Below are 12,166 nucleotides of genomic sequence, written 5' to 3' on the forward strand. Positions count from 1 at the left end.
ATAACTCCAGAATTAAAAACAAAGATCCTTTGGGTAGTGAGTCAGATTAGCTGTTACTCTGGGGAGGAAGGGACAGAAATAGGATTGGGAAGGCATATATGCGATCTATTGTAGTTAATGTGTTATTTCTCCAGTTGGGTTACATATAACTGGGTATTTGTTTTATAATTATTTTTCTTTATACTTCTCTGTAAGCCTCAAATATTTCATTAAAAAACTGGCTTAAAAGAAGGTAAATAACTTAACTTATGTTTACTCTACAGATTTTTTTCCTCCTGTTCAATATTTTCATGCCCTTGATTCCAGGACTATGCTGAGATGTACTGGAAAGAGCTATTTTGTCTCAAATAGATGTAAGTCTAATTCTTAGTTCTTCAACTTTTTGGCCGTGTGGCTTTAAAATCACTTGATAGGGCACCTGGGTGGCTCAGTTGGTTGAGTGAGTGCCTTCAGCTCAGGTCATGATCCCGGAGTCCTGGGATCAAGTCCTACATCAGGCTCCCAGGTCCATGGGGAGTCTGCTTCTCCCTCTGACCTCCCCTCTCATGCTCTCTCACTCTGTCCCTCTCTCTCTCAAATAAATAAATAAAATCTTTAAAAAAATAAAAAAAATAAAATCACTTGATATTTCTCATCTCAGTTTCCTTTCTTGTAAAATCAGAGTATTATTGTATCAAGCTGTCAGGATTATCTTGAAAATTAAATGGAATAACAAATGTGAAAACATTTGCTACAGCTTCTGATACATTGTAGGTTTTCAATCAATATCAGTTTCCTGCTTTCTTTCCTTATCCTTCCACTTTTCTCCACTACTTGAGCCTTTTACTGCAAAAAGGCATAAAAAAGAAAAATGAATTTGAGGTAGGAAGAACGTAGGCAATCATGCAAGCATAAAAAAGGTTAAAAGATACTAATTTTGTCACTAAGAAAGGCTGGTTCTGGATCCTTGCAGAATTTTCATTTTTAATCTGATATTTCTCATCTAATCTTATCACTACTTATTAAAGTCCAGGTTTTTTTTTTTTTTAATTCGTTGTGGGTTTTTGTTGTTGTTGTGTGGGGGTTTTTCCTTTTTGTTTTGTTTTTTGTTTGTTTGTTTTGCTACCCATTACAGAACTTTCATAGTTAAACTATCCTGTTCTAGGGCTCCTATCTCATTACCCATCCTTTCTTCAGGACAGACATTCTTTTTTTTTTTTTTTTGACAGACAGAGATCACAAGTAGGCAGAGAGGCAGGCAGAGAGAGGGGAAGGAAAGCAGGCTCCCTGCTGAGCAGAGAGCCCGATGTGGGGCTTGATCCCAGGACTCTGGGATCATGACCTGAGCCGAAGGCAGAGGCTTTAACCCACTGAGCCACCCAGGCACCCCTGGGACAGACATTCTAATTAAAATACTTTATTCTAGGTGGTGGGTAAGATTGATATGCTTAAAGAATTTCTAAAGCCTTCAGTTGTAACCCTTGTTATGGTCATTTCTATAAATTAAGTGATTTGGATTCTCTCCTCCCTCTATACTAACAGTAACCCACTAAGCCTTTACCTTTCTTCGAGGTTGGTTTTTTATATGCTAAATGAGGAGGTTGGAATAAATGTACTCTTTAGCTCTAAAAATTCAATTAAAAATTCTTGATGGCTTAACTCCTCTAGCAACCTTATAGTAAATAAGACGATACCACTCTGAGTGGGAAGAACTGACCATGGAATTGTGTGCTATTTGTGAAAACTATCCACATATTGGTGGCTTCTTCTGAACACTGGGATGGACTCTGACACTGTCCTTGCCCAGTGACTGCCAGCCTGGCATATTCTCAGGGCTAGGTATAGGCATTTTCAAGGGAACCAGGTTTGTCAGGAGCAATTCAGAGAGCAAAAAGTTGAATTTCTCAGTGGAAGACTTTTTTCTTGCACTTCTTAGGATGGTAGTGTGAGTGATTATGTCATGCCTTTATAGTCCAACAGAAATTAAAAAAAAAAAAAAAAACAAAAAAACAAAAAAACAAAAAAAAACTTGGGTGTACCAGGAGAGAAGAGAGGAAAAAAAAGACACCATGAACAGGAAAAATATGAGGGTCCTTTTTAAGGGATGGTTATATCTTGGGGAAGATGACAATTACCAGATAGAGGAATTGGCCCCGGGGTGGGGGGGGGGCGAGGAGAGGGAGAAGAAAAAGACTCTGCTGCTGACATTTTTATCTAGTGGAATCTAGGTTCAGTGAATGGAAGGGCATTAGGGAGAGACACGAGGAGACTGGAAGAGGAGGAGCAGCTTGCCTTGGATCTATACGTGTGTGGGATTTACACGCTGACATTAATTGCATTTTATTGCATGGATGCTTCCCCCCTGCTTTTCCTCCTCTTCTCTGTTGTCCTGGTCTCTGCAGCTGTGCTTGTCAGGTCCCCAAATTGGCTTGATCTCCACCTCCTCAGGGCCCAGGGCATTATTCCAATTTCCTGTGCCCTGGGGGTTGGGGGTTCAGCTGGGAGTATGGTTGGTGTTGGAGGTGGTGATAACAATTGCAATGGTGAGGATATAGATCAAGTTTTCCAAACAAATAGCTTAAGGCAGAATTTTACAATAAAAACAAAAATCCTCTGGATAGATCTAATTAAACTCCTTCCAAAATTCAAAAGATCATTGTTGACTTTTGTGGAAAAAAAAATGGATTTATTTTAAAATTCTGTGTCAACTCCCCTTTTCTTGCCTCCCTATCCCATGTTCCCTCAGACAAAAGAAGAACACTAAACATTAATAACTCCTTGGCTTTATGTAGGTGTGCTTTTCAAAGCACTTTTATATCTAGTATCTCAAGATAACTGGATGGAGTTGGGTAGTCATTTTGTTTCCTGATAGAAGCAGTTGGCCAGAGAAATGCTAAATAATTTGCTCAGGTTCATGCAGGCAATTCACAGCAAAGCCAAGACTAGGACTCAGGAGAAAACACCACACAATGAGCAGGTATGATTTCTAAGCATCCATCACTTGACATAAATGGTACCTGAAGGTACTGGCAGGAGCGTTCTTGTTGACAAGACTCTGACTTCACCATGGCCTGGTCCATGTTAACCGAGGCTTTCTGGTAAACCTCCCTGGCACGGCTGACCGTCAGAGTGGAGGACCACGCGCTCTTCTTCAGGAGCGGCGTGTCCAGGTTGACAGGCAGGTTGGCGCAGGTGGAGCACTTGACGTCGTTGTTACTCCGGGAGGCCTTAACCGCCTGCTCGCTGATAGTGTTGTAGGCCTCCATGAAGTACTGCGAGGCCGAGCGGTCAGGGCACCTGCCCATGGTCATCACGCCCGACGGCGCGTGGTAGATGCACATGTCGCCGTCGAGGTTGTCATCGGAGCTCCACCAGCCCGGGGAGGTGTTGGGCCGGGCCTTGGGGTCCGCGCGGCGCTCCTTGCTCTTGCTGCGCTTGCCATACCGCACGGTCTGCGTCTCGTCGGGGCTGGCTTTGCCCCCGTTGACGCTGCCCTTGGATGGGCCCTCCAGGGAGTGCGACTTGGTGAAGAGCTTCTGGACCGAATGGACCAGGTGCCGGATGCGGCCGGGACTGTCACTGCGGTGCTCCACAGCGGTGCGCTTGTACTGCAGCGTGTGATAGCCATCCCGGTTGAGCGGCAGCTGCCTCTCAAACTGGTCCAGGAGGTTCGCGGGGATGCGGTTGGCCTTGGTGGCCAGAGTGCGCGGCACCAGGGCGCACTCGTCCTTCAGCTCCTGCTGCGACGTGTAGTGCCTGCGCGGGAAGGTGCTGCTGGCCAGCGGGTCGCTGAAGGGGCCCACGCACTCCGCCTGAAAGGAGTTCCGCTGAGTGTAGTAGGGGTGGTCCGCGGGGTGGTGCTCCACCGGGCTCAGCAGGTAGGGCTTGCGGTCGGAGTGGTGCGACAGCGAGTCACAGGCCGAATCACAGGTGACTCCGTGGTGATGGCTGCGGCTGCCCGATAACCCTTTCATTTCTGATGGGCGGCAACCTCGGGGGTCATGGACACCCCGTGGTTAGGTTCCAGACCTGTCTTCTGCAAAGACCTGGGGTAACGAAGAATAAGAGAGGGACGATGGTTAACACTTGGTAAATAGATGTTGCACTTTTGAGTGTCTACTACTGTGTTCCCTTTCTGGCAGAAGAAGTCATCAGGGCCCTTGAAAGCAGTTTTAATACGTTATTGGATAAGCTCTATCCCCTCTGTAGGGTGGGAAAGCCCACTCCAGTCAGATACCCGGAGATGGTAGGGGTGAAAGCTAGTGAACCTGGAAAAGGAAACTATAAAAATGCTAAATTGTTTTTTTTTTTTTTTCCAGGCGATTCTTTTTTTTTTTCTTTTAATTAACATATAATATATTATTTGTTTCAGGGGTACAGGTCTGTGAATCATCAGTCTTACACAATTCACAGCACTCACCATAAAATGCTAAATTGTTTCAACATTACCTGAAAGCAAATCCCCTCCCTCTAGGATTCCAGTAAATGGATGGATCTTTCCCTTGCTTCTCTGGTTTTAGTCTTAATTGTCTGTTAAAAGTAAAGCATGCACACCCTTAGGGCTCAGTTTCTCTGGGAAGTCTCTGCTGATCCCTGCTTGCAGAGAGAATAAGTTCCCCTCTGTGTTTCCATGGCATCTGCTGCACACTCTCTCAGCTCCTATGGAATTGTTTGTCTCGGGCATTCCCTGGCTAGTTTCATTTGTCTCTTGCAGGTGGGCTTACCTCTTAGTCACCTTTTTATCTCTCTACCTAGCTCCAGGCCAGTTAGGTAAACACACAGTAAGTACTCCATTAATGTAAATAAAATAAACGTGGGTGGAAAAAATGAGAGAAGTGACTGGCCCCTTATAACTTCAGGATATATCTTTCTATCTTCTGTCACATGCCTTCCTATTAGAATTCTGTAGTAACAATTACAGCTCGCAAATAACTCCCCCCCCACCAACCCAGCACCACAGTAATTAGAATGGAAAATAGTGACAGTGGCAAATAAATCAGAGCTGTAGAGAAAAATCTGCCCCTGTTTTCTGTCATTAAAGGGATCAAGAGCTGCTGCTTCTTCCCCTTCTACATTTTTTTTTTTTTTAAAGATGTAGTTATGAGAGAGAGAGAGACAAAGTGTGGAGGTGAGAATGGGGGAAAGGGGCAGAGGAAGAGAGAGGGAATCTTAAGCAGATGCCAAGCTGAGTGTGGAGCCTGACCCAGGGCTCCATCTCACAACCCTGAGATCATGACCTGAGCCAAAACCAAGAGTTGGACTCTTAACTAACTGAGCCACCCAGGAGCCCCAAGAGTTTCTTCCTTAACAAATGGAGAGTGATTGAAGGATAAGCTTGAATTAACTAGTTTGAATATCATGGTATCTGCACTTCCTGGTTTAAAGGTTTCTAGTTAAATGTTCACAAGTAATAGAAAGATGGCCAAAGGAAAGGCCCTGGAAATGTTCCTGAGGACACAGAGGGCCTGGGCCTGAGAGCAGATCTGCCTCAGAGAGAAGTGACCCCAACAGATCCACCTGTGGGAACTCAGCTCATTCTAAGCACAGGTCTTCCCAGTGCTTTAGTAGCAGAGGCTACTGTTCCACGGGGCAGAGTATCTTCTTTCGACTCTAACTTCTTTTTTTTTTTTTTTTTAAGATTTTATTTATTCGACTTTAACTTCTTTGGGAACTGACTGAGATCCTGTTAACAGTCTGATTTATTTTGAAAGCTTCCTGTAACAAAAATTGTCATAATAAGAGTTGTCCTGAAAAGCCAACATGACTGTCCAAAATATCACTAATGTCATTTCAGATATTCAGAGGGAGAGATAAATCGTTTACTTTAAAAACAACCACAACACAATAAAACACACATACATGGCCTAATGAAGAAAAATGCATACTTTTGAGAGGTCAGGTCTTTCTATTCCATGGGCTGTACTGTATATGGGAGTTCCTGACAATGTTGAAAATCCCTATCCAGATTTTATGACTCCTTGTTTTTCTCCTAGTCTCTCAGTGTCTGCATTAATGGATCAGCAAAACTGATCAAGGCGGTTTAACCACTGGAGTCTTTTGAAATTGGTTAGTTTACTAAATTATGAGTTCCTTGAGGGTAGGGACTATGTTTTACCCATCCAGTACCCAGCAAATGCTTGGCTGATGGTGCAAACTGGATAAGGTATTTATTCAATGAATTAATGCATCAATGCAAAATTTCCCAGTGTGGTCCAGACTGTGATTCGAGTGAAGTGTATTGAGTGAAAAAATGACTGTGTGACAAGAGAAGGGGCATGTGCAAGGAAGGGACCATCTCATGGGCATTCCAGAGACCAGTGGTTTCAGGGTGCAGGAGAAGGCAGGCAAGATGGATGCTCCTTCTACCTCTGTGAACCTTTGACTTCTGAGCCTCCATGGCTGGCTCATCAGAGAATATCCCATCTCTTGATGTTCTCTACCTGTCTTGAACTTAAAGTCTGAGGACCTTGCCTCCCCTACCAACTATAGGATGTCTAGACAGAAGACAGTCTGTTATGAAGGACAGAAAGAAACTGACACCTGAAGAGATAAAAAGGCAAGAAGGATATATATATATATATATATATATATATATACACACACACACACACACACACACACACACACCTGTGGGGCAGGTAAATCAAAACTTCCCCACTGAACAGAGACTAATGAGGAAGGAGATTTTTGCAAAAATACTTTCGGACTGCTTTGCATGACACTATGATCCTGTGATTAGTTTGTGGGAAGGCAGGATTTAAGAGGGTTAAAAACATGTTTTTGGCAAAACTGTGGCACAAACTAATTTAGATGGAAAAATCCATTGCATGAGGGAGTCTCTCTATAAAAAACAGTTCCCATTGAAGATATTTTTGGCTTTTAAATATGGACTTAAAAGTAAAAAAAAAAAAAAACCACAAAAAATAACAACCCAATAGGGTTATAGTCACAGAAAAAGTCTTAGGATTACACATATTAGAATCTCTGTGAAATAATGAAATGATACTTCAAAATTTTCCTTCTGAAGTAGCTGGGTCTCAGGTAGCTACTTTCTACAAAGTAAAATGTGAAACTGGCAAGAGCTGAAAACATGAATTATACATATTTACCCCAAAATGAACAAAACTGTCACTGTTCAGTATTTAGTTTTCTTTACTACAACAGCAGCATTTGACATAAAACAATGTTACCTGAGGACTAGCAGAGCAAATGAAGAGCTTTTACAAAGCCATTTGTGGTGAATTAGTTAAATGATGTCACCAACATAATTTTTGTAGCAGACACAGCGTAAATTTTACTAAAATATAAGTGGATGATTTTCAGCACAGAGTCAAGCACTTATATTTTCTTAGAGGGTAATACATTGCAGTAAGGATAAATAAGTTAGTTTTCCTTTTTCTTAATATTTGTAAAAGGATACTGAGATCTTATTCCCTTTTCTTTAGGATGTGGGCAAATAAGGTCATGAAAAAATGGCAATAAACAATCATAAACACTTCTAAATGCTCAATCTGTCTTTCTGGTCCAGGCCAAATAAACAACTCAATACCTTGGCCAACCAAATGCATATAGCAAATTTGTAATGGCCAAAGGCTTATAAGGTGCTGAGAGACATGACCTAGTCAAGAAAAAAAGAGGAATAACAATTCCTATTATCTTCTGTATTCTTGAGAAAGGAAGCTGTTAGCCCCTGAATTAGATTTTAAGTGGCCATAAAAGATTTCTCAAAATGGAAAGGGAAATTGCCTTTCATGCCTTTCTTTTTTGAACAAGGGTGGGAAGTGTGGGTCAACATGCCTTCATAAGGGTTTCTATGACTACGGCGATTATCTCTGATATTTTTCTTCACTATGACTTCAAAATTGTGTTTTGTTGTCCTCTTAAGTTCGATTTTACTGTCAGACCATACGTTCTGATTTTTGGCTTGGAAAATTTCTTGACTATATTGGCCACCATGAGATGAGCTCTGAGGTGTGAAATGCATCTGGGTTTTTTTTTTCCCCCCAAAACATCTGTTAGAAAAAAAAGAAAAGACTATTCTTGAGAGAGGGAAAGAGTGCAGGAGTGGGGGGACGGGGCAAAGGGAGAGGGAGAGAGAATCTTAAGCAGACTCTATGCTGAGCATAGACCCCAGTGTGTGGCTTGATCCCACAACCCCAATATCATGACCTGAGCAGAGACGAAGAGTTGGAGGATTAACTGACTGGGCCACTCAGGTACCTGATACGTGCCTGGTTTTTAGAGTTCCCACGCCTGGAGCAGAAGCATTGCTGTACCAATGATGACTAAAGCAAGAACGATCCAGCACTGTAAAGGAAATTCTCAAGGTAGGTAATTTATTAGACCCGAGGGAAAAACAACCCAACCATATATTAGAAGATGCTGACAAGGGGAAAATAGTCTTGCAAAGCTGGCAAGTCCTTATTTCACTTTGATTTCTCTGCATGTCTTTATTTAGAGCTACTGTTCTTGATTTTTCTTTACATGCAGATAGAAGAACTGAGTGAAGGGCTTCTATTCTCTCATTCAGTGAAGACGGACAACCAGACCATCATGACTTGCTTTAGAAAGACAATGCGAGGGACCTTGTCCGGGAGAACAGGGAGCACTGTGTTCTGGTTTGGGGACACACTGGGATGAAGAAATCTCCACAAGTCTTTTCAGGGTCAAGTGGCCTTTTTGGCTTTCCTCCGTGCAACCTGCCCATGTCTGATTGTAACATTCAATGAAATAGAGAGAGAAAGGATTCCCTTGTTAAAGAGTATAAAGTAGTTTCAGAATAATGACTATGTTTCCCAGTCTCCCTAGATGTGCACAGGTGACTAATTCTGGCTAATGGAATATGATTGGAAATGGCATGTGCAGTTTCTGGGAAATGTTTCTAAAGTGCAAGGCATACCCTTCTTTACTCCTTGTTGGAGCGGCACAAGATGAAGAAGCTGGCCAAAGTGGAGGACCAGGGCAGCCCAGCTCTGCATCCTGCTTAAGCCGGAGGAAAGAGACCTTTATTTTTGCCTATGCCACTGTTACTGTTTTCTGATGCTTGCCTCTGAACCTTAAGCGAGATGCTTAAGCAAGATGGTCAGTCAAGGCCAAATCCCCAGGAACTTTCGTAAGCTATCCTAGTACCCAGGACTTGGCTTTGCAGGTGGTGGTGCTCCATGAGAGCGATTTAAAAGACACAGTGTCATGGCCATCCGTGTACTCAAGATTTCCCCGGCTATAGCTACGGACTGGATCTAGGGGAGGAGAGAGGCAAGGGATTCTAAAAGAATCAATCATTTCTTGCTTGGGCTGTTCAGGAGGACACTGAAAAGGAGGAAAGAGTACCTCCAAGGAAGGTGAGAATGTGGCCCAGTGGGGCGGTGCCTCCCTTTGCAGGCCTCTCTGCTCATACACGTATGTTTCCACTATTGTCTAAATACATAGGGCACTTTTTCTGCACAGAACAAAACTCTATGGAATATGGATGCAGGTTCCCCAATGTTTATAGCAGCAATGTCCACAATAGCCAAACTAGGGAAAGAGCCCAGATGTCCATTCGCAAATGAATGGATAAAGAAGATGCGGTGTATATATACAAGGGACTACAACTCAGTCATCAAAGAAGCCCCTTAAATCTTGCCATTTGCAACGGCATGGATGAGGCTAGAGGGTATTATGTGAAGCGAAATAAGTCAATCAGAGAAAGCCAATTATCATATGATCTCACTCATATGTGGAATTTAAGAAACAAAACAGAGGATCATAGGGGTAGAGAGGAAAAAATAAAACAAGACAAAACCAGAGAGGGAGACAAACTGTAAAAGACTCTTAATCATAGGAAATAAAGAGGATTGCTGGAGGGGAGGTGGGTGGAGGGATGGGGTAACTGGGTGATGGACATTAAGAAGGGCACGTGATGCAATGAGCACAGGGTGTTATATAAGACTGGTGAATCACTGATCTCTGCTTCTGAAACTAATGATGCATTATATGTTAAATAACTGAATTTAAATAAACAAATGGATGCAGGTTTTCTATCAGCAATTTTTTACTCTCTTAGTAATAAAACCCAATTCTATGGGGATCAAGAAGGAAGAACTTTATGAATGTTTAATGCGCTTGTGATTTTAAATAAAAAGTAGAGGAACGATTCTCACTAATACACTACTGAAAAACAAAGCTATGCCATTTTAGGATAAAAGTAAACAGAAAACCTAGAGGAAGTCAGGGTGTGAGTTAACGTTGCCCAAAGTTAAGGGTCTACTTTTCAGAAATTTTCTGACCTTCTGAATCTGTAGCTACAAAAGATGGCTGAATGCCATTCTCTTTCAGTTTTTCAGACTTCCCTACTCAACGATTTTCATGTATTCTATATTTGAAGTCATACAAATACCGTTAGAGCACCTTTAAACAAACACAGTCTGAAACACACCAGTTATATTATTCAGAATACACTGCTAAGCCGTATTACATACCCAAAATGTATTCTGCCTTTTCATTAACATTAATTGCTATCCTAATCATCTGCAGTTGGATTTTATTTGTGAATAACTCCTTCAGTCAGTCTGCTTCTACAAATAAGTCCCTTTCAAGCATTTCCTTTCAAAAGATAGGATATTGTACCAAAAAAAAACAACACCACCACAAAACACAAAACACAAAAGCAACAACCCATACCTCCTCCAGTTTGGTCCCAGTAGGTAGCACAATTCCAACTGCCTTTGTCTTCAGATAAAGCTTTCAAAAAGGGGTTTCATTTTGACTTTTAAGCATAAAAAGGTGGACAGTGATATTTCTTGAGAAACAGTAAGTTCTCATTAATATTGGTATATACTTATTGCCAGTGGAGTAAAAATCTCATAGAACTTAGGAGGGGATTTTCATTGTGGAGAAAATTGAGGCAGTATATTATAAAAACCTCACAGCGTTATTTTGGACTGGTGATTTTTGGAAGGTGACAGTTCTGACTCTATGTGACCTTGGAGATGTGCTCTCTGTGGAACTGATCTCATTGGGATTTCTAGGAGAGGGTCTGGTCACCTCAGCTATGCCTACAGATGGATTCCCCTGGGAGAGAACATGCTTGCCTTGACCTGCCATGGCCAATAGTTCTTGGGGAGGCACGGTGGCAGGGAGAGACCTGATCTTATGGGCAAAAACACATGTCTGCCAAATTTTCACAGAAAAGAGCAAAGACCATCAGTGTCTATTCAAAACAAAACAAAACAAAACAAAAAACAAAACAATGCTGGGAAATATATGCAAGCCGCTGATCAATGTAGGAGAAACAGGAATGATGACAGAATAAAACTCTTCCATGGGCTATAAAGATAGCCATGGTGGAGAAAGGGAAAATGCAAAGCCGGTGACAATCAAAGCAGCACAGCACAACTTGAAAAGAAGCAGCGGAAATCGCCCCTGATGAAAATGGGGTTATTTTTGTCTACATCTCTCATAACCAGCTAAATAGTGCCGTGAACATGTTCTGGCACATTCTAGACAACTTGCTTCAGAGCCAGACTATATGTATATTTTTTTACCTGAATCAAAGAGATTCCCCTCCCCCCCATAAATTTCCTTCTTTCATATGCTGCTTGCTTTTCTTCCCAGGTTTGCTGTACAAATCTACTGAGCACCGAGGTGCCAAAAGGACCTGTAGTGGTCCTTTCTGTGGGAGCCTTTTCAGCTGACACCTGCTTAGGGGAAGTTTTTTCCTCTGCCCGCAGCTTCTGTGGCTGCTGTCCTGGCCAGGAACGTTGAAGGCGATTGCTCCCTCCTCTGAGCTCACTGCACCCGGTTTGAAGACCCAACTCAGGGCCATCCATGCACAGCCTAGCTGACTAAATCAGATGCTGGCCCCCGGAAATTTAAATGGAAACGTTCCTAGAGTCACTGAACCCTCATGAGCTTATCTGCAAAGTGGAGGAGAGGAAAGGCCAGTGTTGGCACCTCAGAAGGGAAAGTCAAGTGCTATTTGAAACGGTGGGGCCGCAGAGACAAGGGCGCTGCAGAAGAAACATGGAAGGGGAGGGGAGAGGAGTAAACAGGCAGAGAGAAGCAGATCCATGTAGCCCCAGGGGAAGAAACAGAGAAGCTGCCCAGCAACCTTCCACATCTAGCCCGGGCCAGCTCCCTGCCCAGAATGGCCAGGGTCCAGCGGTCTGTGATAGAACCATGGCAGGCCCCCCAAAGCATCCTTATG

At 42.8% G+C, this 12,166-nt stretch overlaps 1 protein-coding gene across 3 annotated transcripts in view; it reads right to left on the minus strand.

The window, feature by feature from the left end:
- DLGAP1 (DLG associated protein 1) overlaps nt 1-12,166 on the minus strand; it is an 866,766-nt gene that overhangs the window by 314,394 nt on the left and 540,206 nt on the right. For all 3 annotated transcript variants that reach the window (XM_032875683.1, XM_032875682.1, XM_032875681.1), the window contains exon 4: nt 2,997-4,025. In XM_032875683.1, the coding sequence (XP_032731574.1) occupies nt 2,997-3,953 (957 nt within the window). In that variant the 5' untranslated portion in view covers nt 3,954-4,025. The remainder of the gene's footprint in view (nt 1-2,996; nt 4,026-12,166) is intronic.

The sequence above is a fragment of the Lontra canadensis genome, unplaced genomic scaffold, assembly GCF_010015895.1.
Source record: "Lontra canadensis isolate GAN:19392208 unplaced genomic scaffold, GSC_riverotter_1.0 scaffold57, whole genome shotgun sequence".
In the NCBI taxonomy this organism is placed as follows: domain Eukaryota; kingdom Metazoa; phylum Chordata; class Mammalia; order Carnivora; family Mustelidae; genus Lontra; species Lontra canadensis.